At 36.6% G+C, this 24816-nt stretch overlaps 1 protein-coding gene across 4 annotated transcripts in view; it reads left to right on the forward strand.

The window, feature by feature from the left end:
- The window catches only part of NEDD4 (NEDD4 E3 ubiquitin protein ligase), a 131347-nt gene extending 111466 nt beyond the window's left edge, over positions 1–19881 (forward strand). For 2 of the 4 annotated variants that reach the window (XM_081290320.1, XM_081290319.1), the window contains 15 exons: positions 1007–1087; positions 1262–1316; positions 1405–1463; positions 2702–2767; positions 6221–6450; positions 7285–7406; positions 7500–7570; positions 8708–8803; positions 9127–9200; positions 9478–9538; positions 12088–12147; positions 12238–12345; positions 13150–13246; positions 16212–16284; positions 16793–19881. In XM_081290320.1, the coding sequence (XP_081146446.1) occupies positions 1007–1087; positions 1262–1316; positions 1405–1463; positions 2702–2767; positions 6221–6450; positions 7285–7406; positions 7500–7570; positions 8708–8803; positions 9127–9200; positions 9478–9538; positions 12088–12147; positions 12238–12345; positions 13150–13246; positions 16212–16284; positions 16793–16895 (1356 nt within the window). In that variant the 3' untranslated portion in view covers positions 16896–19881. The remainder of the gene's footprint in view (positions 1–1006; positions 1088–1261; positions 1317–1404; positions 1464–2701; positions 2768–6220; positions 6451–7284; positions 7407–7499; positions 7571–8707; positions 8804–9126; positions 9201–9477; positions 9539–12087; positions 12148–12237; positions 12346–13149; positions 13247–16211; positions 16285–16792) is intronic. The other 2 variants (XM_081290321.1, XM_081290322.1) reach the window with 1 other exon arrangement.
- The last annotated feature ends 4935 nt before the right edge of the window (positions 19882–24816 follow it).

Below are 24816 nucleotides of genomic sequence, written 5' to 3' on the forward strand. Positions count from 1 at the left end.
CATTATAGTTCCAAAGCACTTTTGAATCCATATCTCATTTAATACCAAAAAGACCTTCATGAGCTATGTAGAACAAATATTTTTAATTTTAAGATAAATTACAAGTTTTTTTGTGATTAGTTTACCACCAATAGAAAATGTACCAAATTAACAATAGATGAATAAATTTTAATTAACTTTTAAAAAGACCAACATAGCTTCAATAAATACATGAATTAATTCAAATAAGTTGAATTCTTTGACAATCTGAATCAAGTTTTTTATTTTTGTTTTTGTTTTTTGGTACTAGAGATCAAACCCAGTGGCACTTTACCACTGAACCACATCCCCAGTGAGAAATCTTGCTTAGTTGCCAAGGCTGACCTTAAACTTGTGATCCTCCTGCCTCAGCCTGCCAAGTCACTGAAATTACAGGCATGTACTCTGCCTGCCTAAATTGACTTTAATAATTTTTTTAAAATATTTTAGTTGTAGATGGGCACAATACCTTTATTTTATTTATTTTTCATTTTTTTATTCGGTGCTGAGGATCAAACCCTGTGCCTCGTGTGAGGCAAGCACTCTATCACTGAGCTACAACCCCAGCCCTGACTTGAATAATGTTTTTATGCTTCCGATCTTTCAAAAATATTAGTAAATCAGTTCTTGAACAGACGGTTTCCAGAAGGCATGTTCAGAGGCATAGAAATACCATGATACAATTTAATGTCCCAATATTTTACCATTTTTATTTTGTAAAGAAAAGCTGTGTGAAAGAGATGATCAATTAGTCCAGAACCCTCTCTGAGAACTGATCTCATTTCTTTTAAGAGTGTTGCCTGAGAATGGTAGATCTTAGAAGGAGAAACTATTGTCACAGATTAAGAATATAAAATATAAATGGACTTTTAAAAAATAATATTTTAAATATCTGTTGACATTAGAAAACATTGTAACATATTAACTTTCATTATTTTAAAATTTGTGTGTATGTTGTTTTATTTATTTAATGACTCAACCAAAAAAGGAAGATCCAAGATTGAAAATTCCAGCTCATCTGAGAGGAAAGACATCACTTGACTCTTCCAGTGATCTAGGGCCTTTACCTGTAAGTATATAGAACTACTGCCAGTCTGCTTGACACTATCTCAAATATTTTGTATTTTTTAATATAGTTCTTTAACAACTATAAGAATGAAATGTGCAAATTAAATTAATCATATATCCAGTGCTATTTTTTATCCATACATCTAAAATAATTGAAATATGTTTTTAATTATAGCCAGGATGGGAAGAGAGAACTCACACAGATGGAAGAATCTTCTACATAAATCATAGTATGTGCCATGTAATTTATCAATACATTATATTTTGTTAATATTGAGCTTTGTACATGAGAAATCATCCTTTTCCCCTGTCTTTCAGATATAAAAAGAACACAATGGGAAGATCCAAGGTTGCAGAATGTAGCAATAACTGGACCAGTAAGTCTGTTGTACTAGTGGGCTCTGATAGGGTTATCCTCTCACCTCTGTTTGCAAGGGTGAATGATCAAGGGCATAGCCCTACAGGGACTGAGACGAGAGCACATCTTCCATCCTCTCCTACGCCTCCTGCCCCTACTCCAGTGTCAGTTATTTGAAAAGAATAGTGTAAAGTCAGTATCCTTGCCCTGTACATCAGCCTTGTGAGACTCGTGAGCTAGTCAGAAAGCTTGGGCAATGGGCTCAGGCTGGTACTTGTCCTTGTCTGAAAAAGAGTGTTGAGAGTCAGCCCTCAACAAATCAGAGAAGAGCCAAGAGTGTGTCAGGAGCAGCAGCACCCTATCAATGCCAGCTATCTTGAACTTTTTAATGAAAGTCATTGTAAATACCCACTATATAAAGACTTATATTTAAGCATGAATACTACCATAATATGCCAGGTGTGGTACATGCTAGAATCCCAGCTACTCAGGAGGCTGAGGCAGGAGGATTGGACGATCAAGGCCAGTCTGGGGCCACTTAGTGAGACCCTGCCTCAAAATAAGAAGGGACTGGGATGCAGCTTAGTGGTAGAGTGCCTCTGGGTGGAATTCCCATTACCACAAAAATAAATAAATAAATGAAAAATATTACCATAATACAATTATATCTCTGTCAAGTTGGGTTAATGATAGACAAATCATTATCCTGTCTTATGTGTAGCTACTTTTTCCATTTACTCACTTTTTATTCAGATTTTGTTTTTTGATTCACAAAAATAAGTAAAATGAAAATATTGTACTTTTTTAGGTTACTATTTAATATCTCAGTGTATGATCTTTTAAAATAATGGATTAAAAAGGCAAGTGCTGGGAGTTCAAGGGAAAAGTACATTTTTCAAATTGTTCCTTCAATGGAGAAATCATTTTGAAAGTCTTTTTAGAAATGGAAATTTTTGTTTCTAATATTTCTCTACTTGGAAGAAATTTTCTATTTCTGGCATGTTACATTTCAAGAATATTGCCTGATGAAAATTGCAGCCATAGGAATTGCTAAATACAATTTTATCTTAAACAGAGAAATTAAAAATTTTTTTAAGTTTTGTATTTCTTTTCTTCAAATGAAACCTTCATTTCCAGATATTCTTTTTTTAATGCCTTTAACTTATGTTCATAATACTCAGAGGGGAAACTTATAAAATTGTTCCAGAATGAAAACAACCTAAACCTTTTTTATTTTTCCAAAAATTTCAACTAAAGGCAGTGCCCTACTCCAGGGATTACAAAAGAAAGTATGAGTTCTTCCGAAGAAAGTTGAAGAAGCAGGTTAGTGATATTTATAATAAGTATTTGGGAATTATGTCGACTGAAAATAATGGGAAATGCATTTTTGAAAGTAATAGTTTGTTCAATATTTGAAACAACTTTGAACACATAGTTTCTCACAGAGAAAACTTGTTTATTCTTTGAGTTAACTGTTGTAAATAATTAGAGACCCGTAATTATTTAATGTCTATTTTTCAAGATATTTATAATACGGAAAAATAGAATTAGAAGTTTCCTTAAACCTGGTCCTTCCTGGTGCAGTTTTGGAGGCTTGGTCTTTGTAGAATCTGAGTAAGAGTAGGTCAGGAAATCATATTCTTGTCATATCTTTGTGTTGGAGAACTTTGGATTCCTTCACTGCTTTGTTGTCTTCCAATGATATCTCTGTATCATTTTAAAATACAACTAAATGGAACAGTGCTCTTGATGTTTGTCTCCTTATGTTTATCAGATATGTTCTTTACACTTTATTCCATCTCCACAAATTCAGTATGTTTAGTACTAGACTCATCGTCTGCCCATCCACTCATTTCTGCTGTTGATCATTTTTAAAGCTTTCCTAATTTAATTAGCTCTCTCATTTCCCCCTTTCCCCGCAGTTTAGGAACACTACCACTAGGTGGCTATATTGGGTTACAGTTTCTGTGGTTCTAAACTTGGAAGACTGCTTTTTCAAAGATTCAAGATGGTGGGTCTGCCACCACAGATTTTTCATCCAAAATTTTAATAGAAATGAAATACAATAGGTTTTTGGTACAAATATTTTATGTCTTAATAAAATCCTTAAATATAAGCAACTTTTTAGACTCTTCTATTCTGGAAATTTGTTTCCTATGTCTAGGCCTTGGGATTTTAAATCTTTGTTGATGTATTTTTCTGGGAAATGTTTTTATTCTTAGTGCGAGTTTCTCCATTTGCCGCTCTGAACACTTATCAACATATTAGGATACCCGTTAATGTCAGCTAGGCACAGAGATAAGAGACAAGGCCTTTGTTAACAGGCCATAGAAGCCATAATAAAAATAAGATAATTTATTGATCTTTCATAACATACTAGGCATTCTTTTTAGCAGGTTGCATGTATTATTTATTTAATCTCTATAGTAATTCTGTAAAGAAAGGACTATTGTCACATTTTACAGGTGAGGAAACTGAGACACGTAGAGGTAGGCAATGTGATCAAGTCTCACATTTATTAAGTGGAAAAGCCAGATTCAAACTACATGGTCTGGCTCTAGGTCCATGTTCCGGACCAACAGGACATATCATATTGGTGATCAGATGTTTTGTATGGAAATTACCCAGAATGTGGAAAGAGATAAGCATATGAAAGGAAGGTTAAGTGACCTAGTGTCATTCCAGGAGATTCAAGGCCACAGAGAGAAGACTGAGAATCTGAATCCTCAGATTAACAAAAATAAAAATAAGACAGAAATTTTTTAAAATATTAATAACCAATGTTTAAAAGCCTTGAGCTATCTTTAACATTTTCCTTTCTTTATTCTCCGCTTCTCATTAGAAGGAATAAAGATGACTAATAATTATTGTGCTCACCATGTACCAGATAGCATGTAAGCACTTGAAATATATTATGCCATTGAGTCTTGAACAACCTGTGAGGTAGATATTATTTTCCCTATTTAACAGGTAAAGAAATTCAGCCTTAGAAAAGGCTCATAACTTATCCAAAGTCAGGCTCCAAATGGTAGAGTCAGGATTTGAACATAGGGCCTGGTTTGAGATCAGGCCATGTCCTAGGTCACTGCTTAGTTCACACACCAATTCCATGGCCCACTCTTCTTCCAGTACCATCTCTCCCTCAGAAGTCTCTTTGTCTTCTCTCACATGGGGTATTTCAGGGGCCTTAGTTGACCAGGGTTACACTTGTCTCCCCTTAAAACCACCCTTTACATCCAACCCCATCAGCATCTGAGAAGCTTCTGACCAGGAGGCACCTCTGCTCAGAGACTCTCTTCTTCATCTGGTATTCACACTTGTCCACCTCTGGCCCCAGACTACTTATCCACCTTCTTCTTTTACTTCAATCTCTGTTTTTCCTTCCCTTCCTTTTCCTTCTCTTCCTCCTACCACATCCTCTGGCTATGAAATATATCAGATGCCTCCTTCCTGATTTTCCTCAATTCTTCCCTCTGTTCCTCTCCTGTACAAAGACTTCCTCTCAAAAATTCCTTGATTGCCTCATTTATAATTAAAAGCTCAATCTTCTGTGCTTCCACAGAACATTACCTAGAAGCAATTACTCTGCTCTTTTAAGTTCCAGAATTAGTAGCATTTACACTTGTTTCTCACCTGCACACCAGATTGCAAACTTCTTAAGGCAGCAGCCACATCTTATGCCATGTTTTTATTATCTATTCCTCCCATCCCTGGCCCCATGATGATACCACCCAGATGGGACCCGTCCCAGAGCAAGTGAGTGACTTAGCTACATCAGCTGCCTAGTAGCCAGTCTAAACTTGCTCTTCTCCAATCTTGCTGTTATTTAAATTACACAAGCAATAAAGGAAACTACTTATATTTTGCTTACATTGCTTATATAAACTGCTTATGTTAATATGTTCTTTAGGGCTTTCTATTTTCCCTAAGTTTACTAAGGGTAAATTGATGTTTGTCTCCTTGGCACTAATGCTCTTATTTTTTTCTTTTGAAGTGAGAGAATGTTGATAGCATATCTTAACTAATGGTTTCCACTTGAAAGTTGCACGCAAAGCGCTCAAAAATAAAATACTCTGATATATTTTTATAAAATTGAGATCTGCCCAAGCAGTGCATAACTATATTTGTCATATAAGCATAAGATGTCCCCCCCCAAAAAAAAGTTGTACAAAGAGCAGAAGTTCAGGAGCACAGACTTTCTTAACTTCTATTTTCCTCATTTTCTTCATCTGTGAAATGAAGAATAATAATAGCTTCTTCACAGTGTTGTTATGAAGAGTAAATGAGTTGATGTGTTAAAATGCAGGAAGCAGTGTCTGGCATAGTCTGCCAATGTTAGCATGTGTTAGTAAGTGAAACAAAACAGACTGCAAAGAAAGAGATGGAACTAGGGGAAGCCCTGAATATTCAGGCAGGCAAAAGCGGGCAATGGCTAGACTAATGGTCACAGAATGGCCTTCTTGGAACTTAATATGGAAACCAAGATTCATGAAATGCCTCTATGTGAGCATTATCATCATCATCTATAACTTCTTTAGATATAAAAATCAGAAGTATTTGTCAGTAAGCGATTAGAGAAGATGCCTGAATCCTTTCATACCACATTGGAATATCAAGACAACGTGCTGCTTATGTTTCCCCTGACTGCATTTCTGAAAGAAAAAGGGACTTGGGCACAGTGTGGAATACCGTGAATGTTATGACTTCCTTAAGAGAGAAATGTGTCATTGTGTTGAGTTGCTTTAAACCATAAGTCTCTCTTCTCTGGATTTTCAGAATGACATTCCAAACAAATTTGAAATGAAACTTCGCCGTGCAACTGTTCTCGAGGACTCCTACCGGAGAATTATGGGTGTCAAGAGAGCTGACTTCCTCAAGGCTCGACTCTGGATTGAGTTTGATGGTGAAAAGGGTTTAGATTATGGAGGAGTTGCCAGAGAATGGTTCTTCCTGATCTCAAAGGAAATGTTTAACCCTTATTATGGGTTGTTTGAATATTCTGCTACGTAAGTACCTTTATTTATATTTATTTATTTATTTGTTTTTTGAGACAGGTATTACTGTTGCCCAGGCTGGCCTTAAATTTGTGGCCTTAAATCCTCCTGCCTCAGCCTCCCAAGTAACTAGAACTATAGATGTATGCCACTGCATCCAGCATAAGCATCTTTAAATGCCTGTGTACAGAAGGGGGAAAAATCACTATTCTGGAAATAATGTAACAGAGTTGCATGATATAAGGGAATGTATATTACAACACCAGAAAAGAAAGATTATAACTGATATTTCAGAAATAACTTTTTAAAACAGTGTTGAAGTATATATAACATAAAATTTACCATTTTAGTTGTTTTAAGTGTGCAGTTCACTGGCATCTTAAGTACATTCACTTTGTTGGGCAACCATCACTATCATCCATCTCCACAGCTCTCATCTTCCCAAAATGAAACTCAGTGCCCATTAAACACTGGACTCCCTGACTCCTGAAAACCACCATTCCTTTCTTTCCTAGGAATTCAACCACTCTAGGTTCCTCATCTCAGTGGAATCCTACAGTATTTGTCCTTTTGTGTCTAATTTTACTTAGCATAATGACCTCAGGGTTCATCCGTGGTATAGCGTACACCATGATTTTCTCCCTTCTTATTATTTGTTTATACCATGTTTTATTTTTGCATTCATCTGTCAATGGACAATTGCACTATTTCTACCTTTTGACTGAAATTACTCTTTTTAAAACCATGAAGTCCAATGGTCAAGTATAGTTCAATAGAATTATTTGTCCTATTAAAATTTTTCTCTTAAATATCAAGAGAAGCATTTAGATGTTGTTGTCTTTTCAGGGATAATTATACTCTTCAGATAAATCCAAACTCTGGATTATGTAATGAAGATCACCTCTCTTACTTCAAGTTTATTGGCCGGGTAGCTGGGATGGCAGTTTATCATGGCAAATTGTTGGATGGTTAGTATCAACCACAAAAAAAATTTTTTTAAATGTAATCATCTGTTTTCTTTCACTTGGTAATCATTTTAAATATATTTAATTTCTTACAAGGTTTTTTCATCCGCCCGTTTTACAAGATGATGCTACACAAACCAATAACACTTCATGACATGGAATCAGTGGTAGGTCTTTTTCACTTTTCATGTGGAGAGATGACAATTTAACAGGCAGCTGAACATTTTGAAGAATTAGCTTTTAATGTTTCGGACTACCAATGAACACCTTCCTCGTTCTATTAAGAAAATTTTCTAACATAATAAAGTTGAGGGCTAGGGTTGTGGCTCAGTGATAGAGCGCTTGCCTAGCATGCATGAGACACTAGGTTCTATCTCTGGCACTATGTAAAAAAATTAACAAATAAAATAAAGGTATTGTGTCCATCTACAACTAAAACAAATATTTAAGATAAATGAAATTGAAAGAATGTTATGGCATACATGCATGTATCTAACACTCACAATTGACTTATTTTCTATATTTATTATAAACTGTGTCCATCAATACATCTTAGTTTTTTCACACATTGCAAAGTAAATTGCAGAAATTATCAGTATACTTCCCCCTAAATACATTACACTACACAACAGTGAGATATTTTTTACATCAGTATTTGAATTTTGATCTTTTATGATGAATGGTATGTGCTTAAAAAATGGCAGCGCAGAGGCAGGCCTTGGGCGGGGGCCCTATAAAGAAAAGAAACCCAAAGAAAAATTCCCTGAGCACACATGGATTCCAAGAGCTCCTGCTAAATACTAAGTTTTTTATTCCTTCCTTGTTACACATTATCAGTGCAAAGCAGTATGATTCTTCATAAATCTTAAGATTGTACAGTTATTTGAGTGGGTTAGTTGAAGTCCTGTATTTGAGATTTCTCTTTAACTTGGGCCAGGTACAAACACCTGCTCATAGCTACATAAATATTTCATATAGACTCATAGGCCACATGAAATATCCAGGATATCCAGGAAGTAAAGACTTCTCTAAAAACTGCTTTCTTTAATCCTTTAATTGAATAATAAAATCTATACCACCACTATTTTCACGTACAGAGAGATTTCTATACCACTCTGTTGGTTGATAGATTTTTACTCTTGCGCTAACCTATGATCTGTCACTTTGTAGTAATTGTATGTATATATAGAGAAGATGTCCAACCCTTTCATCTTTCTCCCAATTATTCAGACTCTTATCCTACTTTTTTCTTCCAAATTCAGGTGTCTTTATATATTTTTTAAAATGCGATTTTTCTGATCTAGGACAGTGAATATTACAACTCACTAAGATGGATTCTTGAAAATGATCCAACAGAATTGGACCTCAGGTTTATCATAGATGAAGAACTTTTTGGACAGGTTTGTGGATTTTTCTCAAAGTGAAACATAGTTTTTGAAACATAATGTTGTAACTTAAGTTTAGGGGTTAATACACATTTCTGTGCTCTATTTTTACATTTATTTTCCAATAACAAAAGCTGTCTCTCAGCAAGAATTGTGTTTTCTTTGACATTTGACTCATTCTATATTTATTTTAGTAGAACTAATATTTAAGTTTTCTTAGCTTTTAGCTTTTGAATGGATTTAATTTAAAATACCAGGTTTCTGGTATAACTATAATATTTATACTTTTTTATTTTTTTCACTAAAATAACATATCAATGTATCCTGTTCAATTTTAGACACATCAACACGAGTTGAAAAATGGTGGATCAGAAATTGTTGTCACCAATAAGAACAAAAAGGAGTACATTTAGTAAGTATTTTATTAGTATTTTCTTAGAGATAATTTTTTACTTTTCTTCTGAGACAATACTTCTTGCTTTCTTTCTATTCCTCTATGGCCAGAATCTCAATGTTCTTTTTCTCAGAGAAATAAAATATGGTATTAACTGCTTATATTCAACATTTGCCTTGGGCTTAACTAGTTTTTATTTTCTGTTTCTAACTGGAATAAATATGTCTCAAGACTTTTTCCTTGGTTTATGTGAGAAAGAGCAATATTGTTGGTTTGGATTCTTTTTTCTTTTTAGTCTTGTAATTCAGTGGCGATTTGTCAACCGAATCCAGAAGCAAATGGCTGCTTTTAAAGAGGTATTCATTTTCTTTTGTTTGCTTTTCTGTAATTACAAAGTAAAATCTATGAGTTTCAAATATTGGGCCTCATTGCATCTGAATAAAATAAGTATATGCTTGTTTTGTACAACCATTCTTAATTATATGTTAACAACATATTCCATAAATAGATGTTTGCCATTAAAATTCAATCATTTGAGAAGTCTAAACAATGAACATTGACAGTCCCCTTGGACACCTCTCACTGCCCCTCACCTTTCCCCAGTGCCACTCTCCTTGCCTTCAGTAACCTTAGGAGAACACAAGAACTAGCGTGCTCTAAGGATAAGTGTGATGTGTTTTTTGGTTTTTTTTCCTGAATACAATTGTATCCTACTTAGTGTTCTATGACGTGCTTTCTTCCCTTATCAAATATTTGCTGGAGACCTTTACATGTCATTGCTACCCTTCTTTATGGTCACATTTTATTTGTAATATAAATTCATAAGGTATTTAAGCTTCCCCACCTGACGGACACGTAGGCTATTGTAGAGCACTCTTTTTTAAAAAAAATATTTATTTTTCAGTTGTAGTTGGACATAATATCTTTATTTATTTGTTTGTTTGTTTTTATGTGGTGCCGAGGATCAAACCCAGGGCCTCTCACGTGCAAGGCAGTGCTCTACCACGGAGCCACAACCCTAGCCCCTAGCGCACTCATTTCTTAAGCTAACTTAAAAGCTTCTGTTAAGTATGTATCATGTACTTTTTCATTTATTCAGTATTGCACTCTATGTGTCTGGTGCTATGTGAAGTAAAAGGACATGGTTCCTGCCATCAAGGAACATTCGATCTAAAGTGTGAGACGAATGCAGAAGAGAGTGGGGAGAGGTGAAGGAAGGACTAGTGGTATTGGCCAAGCATAAAGAGAAATGCCCTTCTGCAGAATGAGCAGGCAGCATGGTGGGGTCTGGCAGGACCGGGCTATGTGCACATTAGAGAAAATACAAGCAATGGAGTGAGCTGGCTTGAGCAAGCAAGAGGGAAGGAATAAGCCTTGTGAGCTGACAGCACCAGACCTGTTTGTCAAGCATAGAGCTTGGCATTCTCTCTGAAGTCAAGTGAGAGGAAGGATGAGATGGGATTAAAGGCTGTTAAACAATAAAACACCAGGATTCAATTCACTTTTTATTCAAATCATTCTGCAAGTGAAATCAGGGAGGGCAAGCCTAGCAGCAGACTTCCCAGCAGTGGAGAAAGGGCTGCCTAGTAATGTAGGTATAGACCTTGGGTGGGAAGAGCATTGTCCCCGAATCTCAGTGGTATTTAAGAAGGGATATTTAAAGATAGGGATGATCTGGGGTGACAATATGGAATTGGGATCATTTGCATTTGTTTCTCGAGGCTGTGGGCTAGAGAAGACAGGAAATGAAAAAGAGTGAAGGTAGGTGGCCACCCTGGAGGCCTGGGAACCAGCATCTTCAGTGTTGTTTGTGAACAGATGGTAAAAAGGGTGACCTCAGAGGAGATTGACAAAGATGGGCAGTGTGAGATATCAAGATCAAAGTTTTAAGAACAAAGATATTTTTAACAATATCATACTGCAGAGAAGTCAAATAAGGAATGAGAAGTGTTTATTAGATATAGCTACAAAGGTGACTTTGACTTTTTCCAGAAGAGTTCCAGCAGTAGTTTAGATCTCAGATGGCAGTGGGTGAAGGGAGAGTTAGAAGAGGAGCAACTGGATTCAGTCAGTGCATGTACTGTCAAGAACTTGGCTGTGAGTGCTGGGTGTGGTGGCAGCTGTAATCCCAGCCGCCTTGTAGGCTGAGGCAGGAGGATCATGAGTTCAAAGCCAGCCTCAGCAAAAATGGGGCACTAAGCAACTCAGAGAGACTCTGTCTTTAAATAAAATACAAAATAGGGCTGGGGATGTGGCTCAGTGGTCAAGTGCCCCTGAGTTCAAACCCCAGTCCATGAGATGACCTCCCCAAAGTAGCAGATGAAGTACCTGCAGAGGCTGGCCTGCGGAATGAGGTGATTCCCTCTTGTGCTCTGCAGTGGGCAGGCTAGATGGATGTCATGCTGCATAATTACCTCTATTTTCTTTCTCAAATAGAAATTATCTGCTTGTAAAGAAAGGAAGACGTCATGTATATCTAAAAAGAACAAATAATTAAAAAAAAAAAAGGGTGATGTGGGGCCTGGGTTTGTGGCTCAGTGATAGAACATTTGCCTGGCACAGCGTGAGGCACACTGGGTTCGATACTCAGCACCCCATAAAATAAATAAATAAATAAAATAAAGATATTGTGTCCATCTACAACTAAAAACATTTTTTTAAAAATGGTAATGTAGAGGAGGAAGAAGTTTGAGAAGTAAAGGAATGTTTTAAAAGAGTCGTTTTAAGGAATAATGAAAGAGAACAGACTATGGGCACATATATTTTCTTGTCAATATTGAGATATCAGTGAATAAATATATAGTGGTAAAAATTTATGTGAAAGTGAGACCCAGAACCTGAAGTATAAAAATGTCCACTGAGCCTGCTAACCAGGTTTTAAAATATGTATTTTTTTTCCTACTAGGGATTTTTTGAACTAATACCACAGGATCTCATCAAAATTTTTGATGAAAATGAACTGGAGGTAAGAAAGATTATTTTATATTGAAACAGAAGTTTTGTACTCATTATTTTTTCTTGCTTAATAGTTCTTATTACATTTCTTATTATGTAGCTTCTTATGTGTGGATTGGGAGATGTGGATGTGAACGACTGGAAAGAACATACAAAGTATAAAAATGGCTACAATGTAAATCATCAAGTCATACAGTGGTTTTGGAAGGTAATTTGAAACTTATGTTTTCACAGATTATTTTGTGGTATGTTAAATCATATTTATGTCAACTCTTTTGTTAAGTATACTAGTAGATTACATATAGATAATGCAGAAAAATATGTAGCCCATCAAAAATTACATTTGGTTTTACATATGTACATACATCTTCTGGGTGTGGTCCCAACTGCCATAAATATTTAGAAATAAGTAAGGAATGTGTTTAGAATGTAGTAAATGGTTATGATAGGTTGAAATAGGCATAGTTTTTTTTACTAAAGTGGGGACTCTTAAGAGAACTGTCATAGCCTGCAGTGTGTTCTTAGGGACCCCTGCTGTATGTCATTCAATGACATCAATTAATGTAATTTTTAAAGAGTCATGAGTCATAGCCAGGCACAGTGGTGCATACCTATAATCCAAGCCACTCAGGAGGCTGAGACAGGAGGATTATAAATTTGAGGCCAGCCTTAGCAACCCTGTCTCAAAATAAGGGATGGAGCTCAGTGGTGAAACACCCCTGAATTCAATCCCTGGTACTAAATAAACAAATAAAGTCATAAGTCACATCTGAAAAGATGTTTTTGTTATACTTCATTAGGCCGTAATCCCATTCTAAAGAGTTAACATGAAGGCTTGTATATAAAATTTCAAGAGCTTATAAACTATAAAAACAAATTTAAAGAAGAAAACATGCAAATTTACTAAGTAATTATTAAGTCTCTTGCTAAATTCTGATAGCATATTTTTCTGGATAACTTTTTTACTTTTTTTCCAGTACTCTTTCCTAAATGAAGTTTTTATCTCATTCAGGCTGTTTTAATGATGGATTCAGAAAAAAGAATAAGATTACTTCAGTTTGTCACTGGCACATCCCGTGTGCCTATGAATGGTTTTGCTGAACTATATGGTAAGGATTTTCCATGGATCATGGAAAAAATGGAGTGATGCCAAATGTCTTTATGACTCATTAATCTTAAAGTTTCTATCATTTACACTAATGTGTTTGGCTTGATTTAAAAAAAAAAGAATTTAGATTTTTAAGTGATAGAATCAGAAACACTGAAATAGGCTATTATTTACACCTGCTAATCAAATGGAGGCAAAAACCAGAAAAATGGCTCAAGTTAGTTTCCATTTTTTTTAATATTTATTTTTTAGTTGTAGTTGGACACAATATCTTTAGTTTATTTGTTTATTTTTATGTGGTGCTGAGAATCGAAGCCAGGGCTTCGCCTGTGCTAGGGGAGTGCTCTACCTGAGCCACAACCCCAGCCCAATTTCCATTCTTGAACTTTAAATTCTATTCCCACTATGCTTCCAGTACAGACCAAGCATTGCCGCTAGAGTGATAGTTCAGTGCAGCATTTCAAGTTTCTTTGAATGTTAATTAGCGTACAATAATAAACAAAGAGTATTTTTGCAAAATATACCTGGGGAAAAGCTGACTAAGGAAAATACAGTGGTTGCCTCTGATCTGAGGGGTGTTTTTTTCTGTGATTTCAGTGCCCTCAGCCAGCCATAGACTGAAACTTTAAGTGGATATTTTGAAACAGACAATGATCACATGGCTCTTGTTATAGTATACTGGTATAATTGTTCTATTTTGTTACTGGTTATTGTTGTTCATCTCATACTGTGCCTGATTATAAATTTAGCTGTTTATCATAAGCACACAGGCATAGAAAAAAACAATATATACAGGGTTCAATACTGTCTACCATTTCAACCTCCCAAGTCATTGGTAAATTTACACACCAGAGTGTTTCATAAAAAAGTACTATTTCTGATACAGATCTGTGTTTTATCTTTTTTAAAAAATTATAAAATAGCTGGTAAGAGAGTGTATAGAATTTAAGTTTGAGAAAATAATGGATTACAGAAAGTATACAAATGTAAGGCATTATTGCATGGTATTTGTTTTATAAAAAAATACTTCTTGAAATTTCTTTGATATTACAAAGTTTTAAACTTGGTATATGTTAAGCAAACAATGAAAATAACTATAAAAGTATAAATGTAGCCAGGCATGGTGGCACATGCTTGTAATCCCAGTGACTCATGAGGCTGAGACAGGAGGATGAAAGTTCAAGGCCAGCCTCAGCAACTTTGTGAGACCCTGTCTCAAAATAAAGTTTTAAAAAGAGATGGGGATGTGGTTCAGTAATAGAGCTGTGTGAGGCCTAGAGTGTATGAGGCTCTGGGCTCAACCTTTAGCACTACAAAGGGAAAAAAATCCATAGATATGAGAAATAGGGCTGGGGATATAGCTCAGTTGGTAGAGTGCTTGCCTCCCACACACAAGGCCCTGAGTTCAATCCCCAGAACCACCAAAAAAAAAAAAAGAAAGAAAGAAAGAAAAAAAGATATGAGGAACAAACCTTTAAGCAAAGGTGTAGTTGAATTTGGAGTCCTTCTTAGAGCAACAAAGAACTGTTTCTTGGGAGCTAGAAGTCAGGGACTGTGCAGGTAATTGCCAACCTGAATTTTTCATGTAAATAGAAGCAGTTTCTATCTGATGTCTTGTCAGCCTTCTGTCTTCTTGGCACACCTGGTCTTCTTCGGAAGCTTATTTATATGTGTTTGCTTAACGTGTCAAGCAGCTGCCGCTTCTCTACACAGGGCTCCCACTCAGAGTGGTTATTAGCGTTGCTACTAGCCAGTTGGTTGTTCCTCACCTAATTGTAATTCTTAGCCTTTGTCTTTTTAATAGACTCACCACAACTCCCTTGCCTTTATCTTCTCTAGCCAGTTAGTAGAGAAAATCTAGGCAGCACAGACAAATATCCCTCTCCGTCTCTAGCTGCTCCACCTTCCCTCTTTTATTCAACCCAGGCCTACAGCCATCCACTGATTTCATGAACGGTCTGGAATTTGAGGGAAATATCCCACACAGAGCCCATCATTTGTTAAATATAAATGCAAATGTGTATGTATTTACAGAAAGAAGTAATGGTTGCTTTAAAATAACACAACATAATACAGCCAGTCAAAAATATGTTAAGTGTCTCTCAGCTAACTTGGAGTTTTCACATTAGATGATTTGGGTGAAACAATCAAGAGTGTACATAATATGATCCTATGTTATGGAAAATGATGGCAAAGACTGAAATTCTAACTGTGAACATAATTGTGATGGGCAATGTATGAAAACTTATGCTTTTGAGAAAACTTTTAATACAGAGAATACTGAATATTTTTAGTGCCACTTCTGGCAATTATACATACACATTTGGATGCAATTAGAGATATGAAGAAAAGTATGGAAAGTTATAGATTAGGTTGTCAACACTGATTATTTAGTGGTTGGTGGATTTGAAGATTGGAAAAAGAAAAACTAAGTGAAAACTCTGAAGGAAAAAAAGAGATGGTATCTAGAAACGTCCACAATGGAATAAAACTGTAGACTGTATAACAGGACATATACACATAAAATTCTCTATATGAATATGCACATGCATGACACGAAAATGCATGACAATATTTACCAAGAATTAATGGTAGGATTTTATATGATTTTTATATCCTTCTTTATATCTTATTCTATTACCTTGATTTTTACAATGACATTATTTAAATGATCCAAAAAATTAAAGATATTTTCAGTGGGACTCAAAAAAAAGAAATATCAGTGTAGCTATAAAGGAAATCATTCATAGAAATGCAGTTGTGTTCAGTGCTAGCAAATAGGAAAAGCATTATCAGGGGCACCATGCCAGAGGCAGAAGGACAAGGTACTCACAAATAACAGACAAGGAACCTCATTTCATGGCTTGACAATGAAGCCATCAAGCGCAGACAGGCTTGGGTTTTGAAATACCTAGGGATTCCTGCTTAGAGTAAGTAAAATCAAAGAAACTCTCCTTTTTTTATAGGCTCAAATGGACCACAGTCATTTACAGTTGAACAGTGGGGTACCCCTGAAAAGCTGCCAAGAGCTCATACCTGGTAAGCAGTTGTTTAAGCCCCTAACTCCCCATAGAACAAATCCTTAGAGAGTATAAAATTTTCCTAAGTGTTCCTCTAGCTACAGCTGGCCTAGCCCTATCTTGTGCCGTGTTGGTGGCAGCTATGGAGGAGGAGACAGTGACACTAACCCAGACACAGATGTTTCTTCACCAGGAAGGCCTGGTCTCAAAGACTAGGTAGTTGAGTACTAGAGAGGCCCATCTCACCTGTTGACCATATGTTGCCACCATTGCATGGGTAGTGGGCTATCCCAGCAGGAACCAACACACTCCCTTTCAAAGACTGAAATGGCAGGAACCCAGATATTTGGAAATCGAGGTAGGTATAGGAGGAATCTACCAACTAGTCATGGAGAGAGTCCAGTCCTGCATGATTTCTGTCCCAGTAAGAGGACGTCTGTAGTGCTGTTGGAACATACTCATCCCACGTAGCAATGAGACTTGCTTTGCCAGTGTCTTTCCTAACCAGTTCCTCTCTGTTCTTTCAGCTTTAATCGCTTGGACTTGCCACCCTATGAATCATTTGAAGAATTATGGGATAAACTTCAGATGGCGATTGAAAACGCTCAGGGTTTTGATGGAGTTGATTAGATTACAAATAACAGTCTCTGGTGTTTTTACTGCCACGGTTTTATAAGCAGATTCTCAACTTCAGGTTTTCCAGGGAACTGCTAAAACTTGGCCACTGATTCTTCCCAGATATTGGAGAAAATCATTTAAAACACTAGAAGAAATAGTATGACGGTTTTACTGTTATTTCAATCACTTTTAAGTAATGTTTTGCATTAATACAGTTATCTCATTCTATCTTTGGAGTTCACACTACAGGATATAAGTCCTGTGTGCCTGAAATAGTGAGTTTTATCCTTAACATTTACCTCTTTTGCAGTATTTTCCAGGCAGTTCTTTCTTAAACTACTGAAATTATAACTGTGAAATATCTGTGATAAGTGTCATGTGTGAAAAGTTTGATGCTTTTTGAGAAGGAAAACTGAAATTTTGGGGGAAATACTTTAATATGGAGTAAACTACAATATATTTAGTGCTACTTACACTATTTATTATCTTAGACTTGCCTAATGCACCTTACTGCCCAGATTTTCGGAAAAAAAAACTTGTAAAATGTGTTACCTAATTTTTTAGTCATTTGACTCATTTGCAAAAAAAGTCATTTACTTCTTCACATCAAAAGCATTTGGCTTTTGTTAATTGACATCCTTATACTAAACAAGGTGGTTCATAAGACATGTGAAGTAAATTCCTCTGTGCAATAGGTGAAAAGTACTAAGTCTTCCTCTGGCCTGTATAGCCTTTTGGTTCCTTGGTGTAGTTATCACTTTTTCAAGTTTTTAGTGTAGTTAGAAGAACCCCTTCATGCAACATTAAAGCTCCACAAAGCAGTGTTTCTAAATATGCCTTGAAGATCTGAGTTAAATGTATAATACTTGCCTTTACTAGTCTCTCTTTATACTTGCACAATTATGTAGTAAATACATGTTTACAGGGTTTATTATGTTTACAGGTTAAGCTAATTTCTGCAGTTGCATTTTTATATTTTAGTATCGTTTTAGTATATAAAAAAACCAAATAATTTGTTAAAAATAACCAAAGAATAGTTAAATGCATAATTTGTACTAAATTTGTTATCACATTTCTTATATTTTCTAAAATACTGTTTACTATGAAAATGATGTTTTAATATAAATTCAAAGTCTTTCAGGCAAAACGCTACAGATAGAATCCTACTTTAACCAAATTGAAGCACAGAAAGAACACGTGCATGTATTCAGCACTGACTGAATGCCTGCCATGTGCACAGCGCTGTGCTAGCCCTGGGGTAAGCTTGTCAGTGACAGTGACATCAGCTCAGTCTTCATCCTCAAGGAACTGACAAGTGTGTAAATGAGTTTGTAAACAATCCAAAGCAGGGGTGGGCAGAATAAGGCATCTAGGTTCTAGTGCACCTGCAAAGATTAAAGTGTGCCAAGACTATATTTATATGTTTCATACATTTATTGGAATGATTATATAGAAAATGCTCTTATAAAAAAGTTAAATCTGTTTATCAATGTGATATCTTGGTGATATAGGAATAATTGTAAATATATGTTTAAACATTCTTATATACATACAAATGCTCTGTGAGACTTGTAAAAAGTTTTCTGGCCATTGGTATAAGTTTGTTGGGGTATTACATGAGTACCCACCAGCACCTGGTAGATATTTCTAATGACAGTAACAAAACCACTTTTCAGACACCACATTATCAGTTGGGTTTACAGAAAGTAATCCACAGATGAGTGCATCCTTCACCATTGTCAGCAAGCATTTAAGCATGACCACCAGCTATAGTCTTAGTTATATCATTTACCAACTGTGTGAACTGAAGCAAGTTAACCTCTCTGGGCTCCTGTTTCTTCACCTGTTAAGTGAGAATATTCATACCCACCCTTGCTAACATGCAAGATTGTTATAAGCTCCTGAGAGAGAAAAAATTAGAAAGTGATTTAGTAACATAATCAGAGGATGTTTTGTTGCTAGCCATCAAATCTTGTCAAATCAGGTGTCCCAACTGACTATGCTCCAAAAGAAGAATTTCTTCATTTAAAAATTACTTACAGGGCTGGGGTTGTGGTTCAGTCGTAGAGCACTTGCCTAGCATGTGTGAGGCACTGGGTTCAATTGTTAGCACCACATATAAATAGAAAACAAAATAAATATCCATTGACAACTAAAAAAAAATGACCTGTATTAAATAAAGATGTTGATACATATCTGATATAGACTACGTATTTTTATATATGTGTATATATGTGTATCTATATATGGATCTTACCATCAGAATTCATTTTCTCCACATCAGCAGAGTAATATTAACATGGGCCAGTGCATTTCGGTAGTGTCCTCATTATGTAGAACTGAATGTGAAAGCTATTTTTGTTAAAGCAGGATTATATATGGTTTTTATAATATCTATGAAATATCATATATTAGAGCTTCAGAAAACATCAGGCTTTTTATTCATCTGACTGATCCTCATTTGAATGATACTATGACTTCAGATAGAACATGGTATTAATGAGACCAGACTTGCTTCTGCCCACCCCCCAGCCAGAGACCATCATCCTCTTCATCTCCTAGGTGTGGGCCGATCGTCCAGAAGGAACCTCTATCACACAACATGGCCCTTCATCACAGAGAGAAAAGTGTCTCAAATGCATTCTCTGCTAGAGAGCCAACAAGGTCATTTTCATAAAACAAGGACATTGACTTGTCTATAAATTACAAGCACATCATTTTATCCTGTATTTTCTCTAATCAAAAAAATTTAACCAACAAAATTGTCTATTAGGAATGCAAGTTTAAATGGTATTTGTTTTAGTTTTATTTATAATGCTGAAGTTATTCCATACAAATATCAAGTTAAACAATCTGTTTTGATTATAAGCTATTTGACATTGTTTTTTTAAAAATCTTATGGTAAATATCAAGATTAATGTATCAAATTATATTGCATACTTTAATATGTAAAATCATTTTTAAAATCTTGATTCCACAAATAAAGTTCTAATTTTAAAAACAAAACTGACTCATTTTTTTAAAATATTTTTTTAGTTCTTGATAGACCTTTACTTATTTTTATTTATTTATATGTGGTGCTGAGAATCAAACCCTGTGGGAAGCCATTCTCGTACGTTATTTGAGTTACCTCCCTGGCTGGGTGAGAGGCACTTAGACACAACTGTGTCAGCCTTCCCCACCCTGCCCCAGGTGTGAGGGCTTGTCCATGTGGAGGTGTGCCTGACCACTGACCCGAAGACCAATCACTGACCCTGACCTTGGAATGCCCCCCCTCGACATTCATTGAATGGAATTTTTCCCTTGAATTTTTTGTTCCCCGAATAAAAGCTCACTCCCTAGCGTGTTCTCTCTTTCTCTCTGGCCTCTTGTGTTAACCTCGCCACCGATTTGGTGGCTGGAGGCAGGAGCTAGGAGGAGCCATCTCTGGAGCTGGGCATTAAAGGTAACGAGAATTATGTCTCTTTAATTTTAAAACTCACTATTTAATTTTTATGCTTCAAACCTCTATTATGAAGTTCGAGTGCTGGTCGCGTGGCAGAAAAACTAGTGCCTCACACATGCCAGGTAAGTGTGCTACTGCTGAGCTACAGTTCCAGCCCTGTGACTCATTTTTAAACAGAAATGTTATCAAGCCAGGGGTAATGACTTCTAATTCTCCAGTCTTGAATTTACAGCTGATAGGAACTAAGATGATTATAAATTTAATCAGAGATAGTCAATCTCCACTTTACATAAAGGTCATGTTCCAAACATCTGGTTGATAATGAAATATTCAATAGAAAAAAGTTCCAAATAGTCTGGATGTCAGAAACAGGGCTGCACATGGAAGAAGCTAGCTTTAACCTCTTTGTAGCAATGTTAAGTCACTATTTATAACATTGTTTCTAGGAGAAAAGGAGTTCTGGCTGTGTATTATGAAGCAAGCATCATTTCCTCCTTTCACTTAGGCACCAAGAAGGTTCTCAATAAGAAGGGAATTCATGGGGCTAGGGCTGGGGCTTAGTGGTAGACTGTTCACCTAGCATGTGTGAGGCACTGAGTTTGATCTTTAGCACCACATAAAAATAAATAAAATAAAGGTGTTGTGTCCATCCACAACTAAATTTTTTTTTTTTAAAGGGAATTCACTTCTACCTCCAGTCAACCTGGTCCTGAGAAGGTGCTATTCTGGTCTCATAGTTCTACCACAATTCAGACCATAGTTTTTAATTCTGGGGACCCAGGCCACTGCCCTCTGCTTCCGTCCTTCCCATTCTAACCTGGCTGGAGGATCACTAGCCCACACTATGCTTCACCTGTACAGGAAGTCCCTGCTCTACTAGCCATCATATTGTACATTCTTTTGTAACACTAAAGTGTTAGAATCTCAGGACCGTGCTATTAATAGAGTCTCGGCAGGTTTTTGTGTTTTTTCCTTCCCCTGCAATCCATTCCATGCAGTCCCTCCATCCAGTGTTTTCTTTTTAATTGCAAGTGTGATCAGGTTGCTGTACTGCCAAACAACCTCTGTGAGAGCTCTCCAGAGCTGGAAGCATGAAGTCCAAACCTGTTAGCATGAGTGCAGTCCATCTTCAGCCTGAAGAATCAGTTCCCCCTTCAATCAGTCCTCACTCGGATCCCCTCTATTCCACCCAAATCAGGCTCCCTCCAGCCCCTGATACCGCAAACTCTGCTATACCCATACTGCCTGGAATGCTTCCACTTCTCATTTCTATTTGATAAATCACTTCTTTTGGACCCAGAGGAAAGATGCTGAAGCCTCAGCATTTGGTACACACGAATGACATTGTATTACAATTCTTTGTTTACTTAAACCCCCTGCAAACTTCTGAGCAGGTAGAGGACAGTGACTACTTTGTATATATTTTTTTCATCTGTTCATTTCCCAACACAAATATTTGATAAACTTGAATTTGATCTGATGAATACTGTGTGTATACAGTCAATTCAGTGCACAAGTGTTGAGCACCTACCAAGAATTTATACCAAGAATTGTGCAATAATATGCTGGAAGGTCTGTATTTAGACAGTGACTGGGGGCTATGTAAATACACATGCAGAGAGGGAGCTTGGTTGAATGCCTGATGAACGTCAGATTGTGCAGTAAACACTGTGGATCTCATTTAATCTTCATAAAAACTCAGTGAGGCAGGTTTTATAGGCTCAAGGACAAGTAATTCACCTGAGACCACACAGCCTGTAAAATAAGTGAATTATGAACCACAACAAAAAAAGAAAAGCTATGGAATTCAACAAATTACCTGGGTGTATAAGTTTTCTTTTGATGCAACAACAAATTGCCACAAACTTAGCAGCTAAAAATACTATCCATTCATTATCTCATAGTGCTATAGTTCAAAGTTCACATGGTCCCAGCTGGGTTTTCTGAGGGTCTCAAAAGACTAAAATCAGGGTGTCAGCCAGCTGGGCTCTTCTCTCAAGACCCTTCAGGTTGGCAGCCTAGTTTCTCATGGGTGCAGGTGTGAAGTTCTTGTTTTCTGGCTGGATGGCTATTGGAGCACTTCTTTATCATTTGTCCCTGACCATCTTTTAAGCCAACAATGCTTCAAATCTCTCATTTTCCCTTCTGCCACCAGGTGGAGAAAGTTCTCTGCTTTGCAAGATTAGATGCTGAGGTGTGGTCACCTGGGTAATCTTTTTTGCAGGTCAGCTCTCCCACCTGCAGAACACAACCATGGGAGTAAGATCTAATCACACTGGCAAACTGCAGGGATTAGGTAGCATGGATCTTACCTAGATAGTTTCTAGAAAATGCTGCCTCTCATACAAAGTCAAGGTAAAGGCTAAGAAAGTCACATTCTGAAGATTCTGCTTGAAAACCCCTTAAACATCTGATTATATGTGCAGTATAGTTTTCTGTTCTTTGTCAACAAAAAAAAGGACAGATAGATGGACATTAGCTCACAGCATTAGGTGGATTCAACTGGAGCAGCTGTAAATTCATGAGCTACTGCCCCCAAGCAGGCCCCTGCTTACATTTTTCTCAACAGCATGGAGATTGAATTGACCTGAAATTAGACTTAACTCATCTTTATGAGTTTCCTTACTATGTAGAAAATAAAAGATTGTAGTTGCTCTTTTTGTTTAAAGGTTAGTGTTCTTTCCAGTGACATCATGTTCAGGATTATGAGGCAGGTAAAATTACAGCCAAGAAGGGAAGAAAGCAGTTCATAGCCCAGAGCTGCTCATCATTTATTGTAGATGTGTTTACACCTGCTTTAAATCTCCAGAGAGAAGGGCAGGGAGGGCTCCAACGCCTGAGTAACTGGAAATTCTTCTGCAATCACATGCCTCGGGAGCAGACTTTTCTCCTTGTGAAGCTAAACAGAAATGAAATCCATAACTGTAAGTTCATGGGTAACATTCAATCCATTATTCATGTCCTGATTTAAGTTCTCTTGTGAAAAGTAATCAATTATTATCAAGACAAATCCCATGCTTTCCTGAGGGTAGTTTTCCTTGAACGGGTAGATTTTGTAAATGAAAGAGTCAAGCATATTCTCTCAAACGAATAAGAGGTAATGAGCACGGTGAACTAGAGATCATCTCCGTTTAAACAAACAGGATTTTCACTGATGCTAGACTTGAAAACATGATCCAGATTAATGACTTTGTTGATACTCAGTCACTGGGCATTAGTCCAAGCACAGCATAAATACTCTTCCAGACTTGATGACAGTGAAATATCTTATGTTTAGCTTCCAAGGGGATAACCAAGTTCTCAGTGATGAATGGCCAGCCGCCAACTGGGTTTGCTTTTTTAGTATTGCTGTTTGTTGTAATGGTGCAATGCTTGTGAATCGGTGTCGATGGTGTGTGATTTTAAGCTAGGAGGAATTCAGTGATGTTTTATCCTTGTTTACCTCTTCAGAAAAAATTGTGAGAAAAGAAAGTCCTAGGGGCTGGAGATGTGGCTCAGCGGTAGCGCGCTCGCCTGGCATGCGTGTGGCCCGGGTTCGATCCTCAGCACCACATACCAACAAGGATGTTGTGTCCGCCGATAACTAAAAATAAATAAATAAATAAATAAATAAATATTGGAATTCTCTCTCTCTCTCTCTCTCTCTCTCTCTCTCTCTCTCTCTCTCTCCCCCCCCCTCCCTCTCTTAAAAAAAAAAAAAAAGAAAGAAAGTCCTATTAATTCGGTCACTCCTAGAACTCTGGAATATCTGCCATTGCCCTAAGGGCTCAATTTACATACTTTCCCCATTACCATCTGGGGACAATGTGAAAGGAATTTGGGATGTATTGTCAAGACCTCTAATTACTAATTTAGGCATTGCCAACAGTGGGGAGGGAGGTAAAGGGAAAAATGAATGGCACACACTGAAAGGTTGTTGAAGGGGTATCAATACATGTTTGAGACCTCATTCCAAGTCAGTCTAGTTCAGCACTATCTGATAATATGTAATGCAGGCAACATGCATAATTTAAAATTTTCCAGTAGCCACATTTGAAAAAGTAAAAAATAAATGAAGCTAATTGTAATACATCTTATTTAACCCAAAGTATGCAACATTTCATTTCTAACATGTAATCAATATAAAATTATAAAATATGAGCTGTTTTTCACCTTTTGTTACTAAGTCTTTGAAATGCAGTGTGTATCTTAGGCTTGCAGCACATTTCAGTTCAGCCTGGCCACTTTTCAAACAGCCACATGTGGTTGGTGCTACCGTATTGGCCAGCACTGAAATCAGTAGGCATAAGGCCAAGCTTTGAAACTACAGAAGGGAAGAGAGAAGCAGCTAGAAGCCATTCACCTGGTGGTGTGCTGAATTAGCTTGCAGCCTTGGAGATTTGGAAGAAATTCCCCCAAGAGTGCCAAATATTGAAAACCAGGCAACATTTTAATCTAAGTGGTCAGTATATTGGCAATTCCATAGTTTACACCTAGAAGTTCAAAGAT

This window comes from Spermophilus citellus (assembly GCF_964194105.1).
Source record: "Spermophilus citellus genome assembly, chromosome: 4".
In the NCBI taxonomy this organism is placed as follows: domain Eukaryota; kingdom Metazoa; phylum Chordata; class Mammalia; order Rodentia; family Sciuridae; genus Spermophilus; species Spermophilus citellus.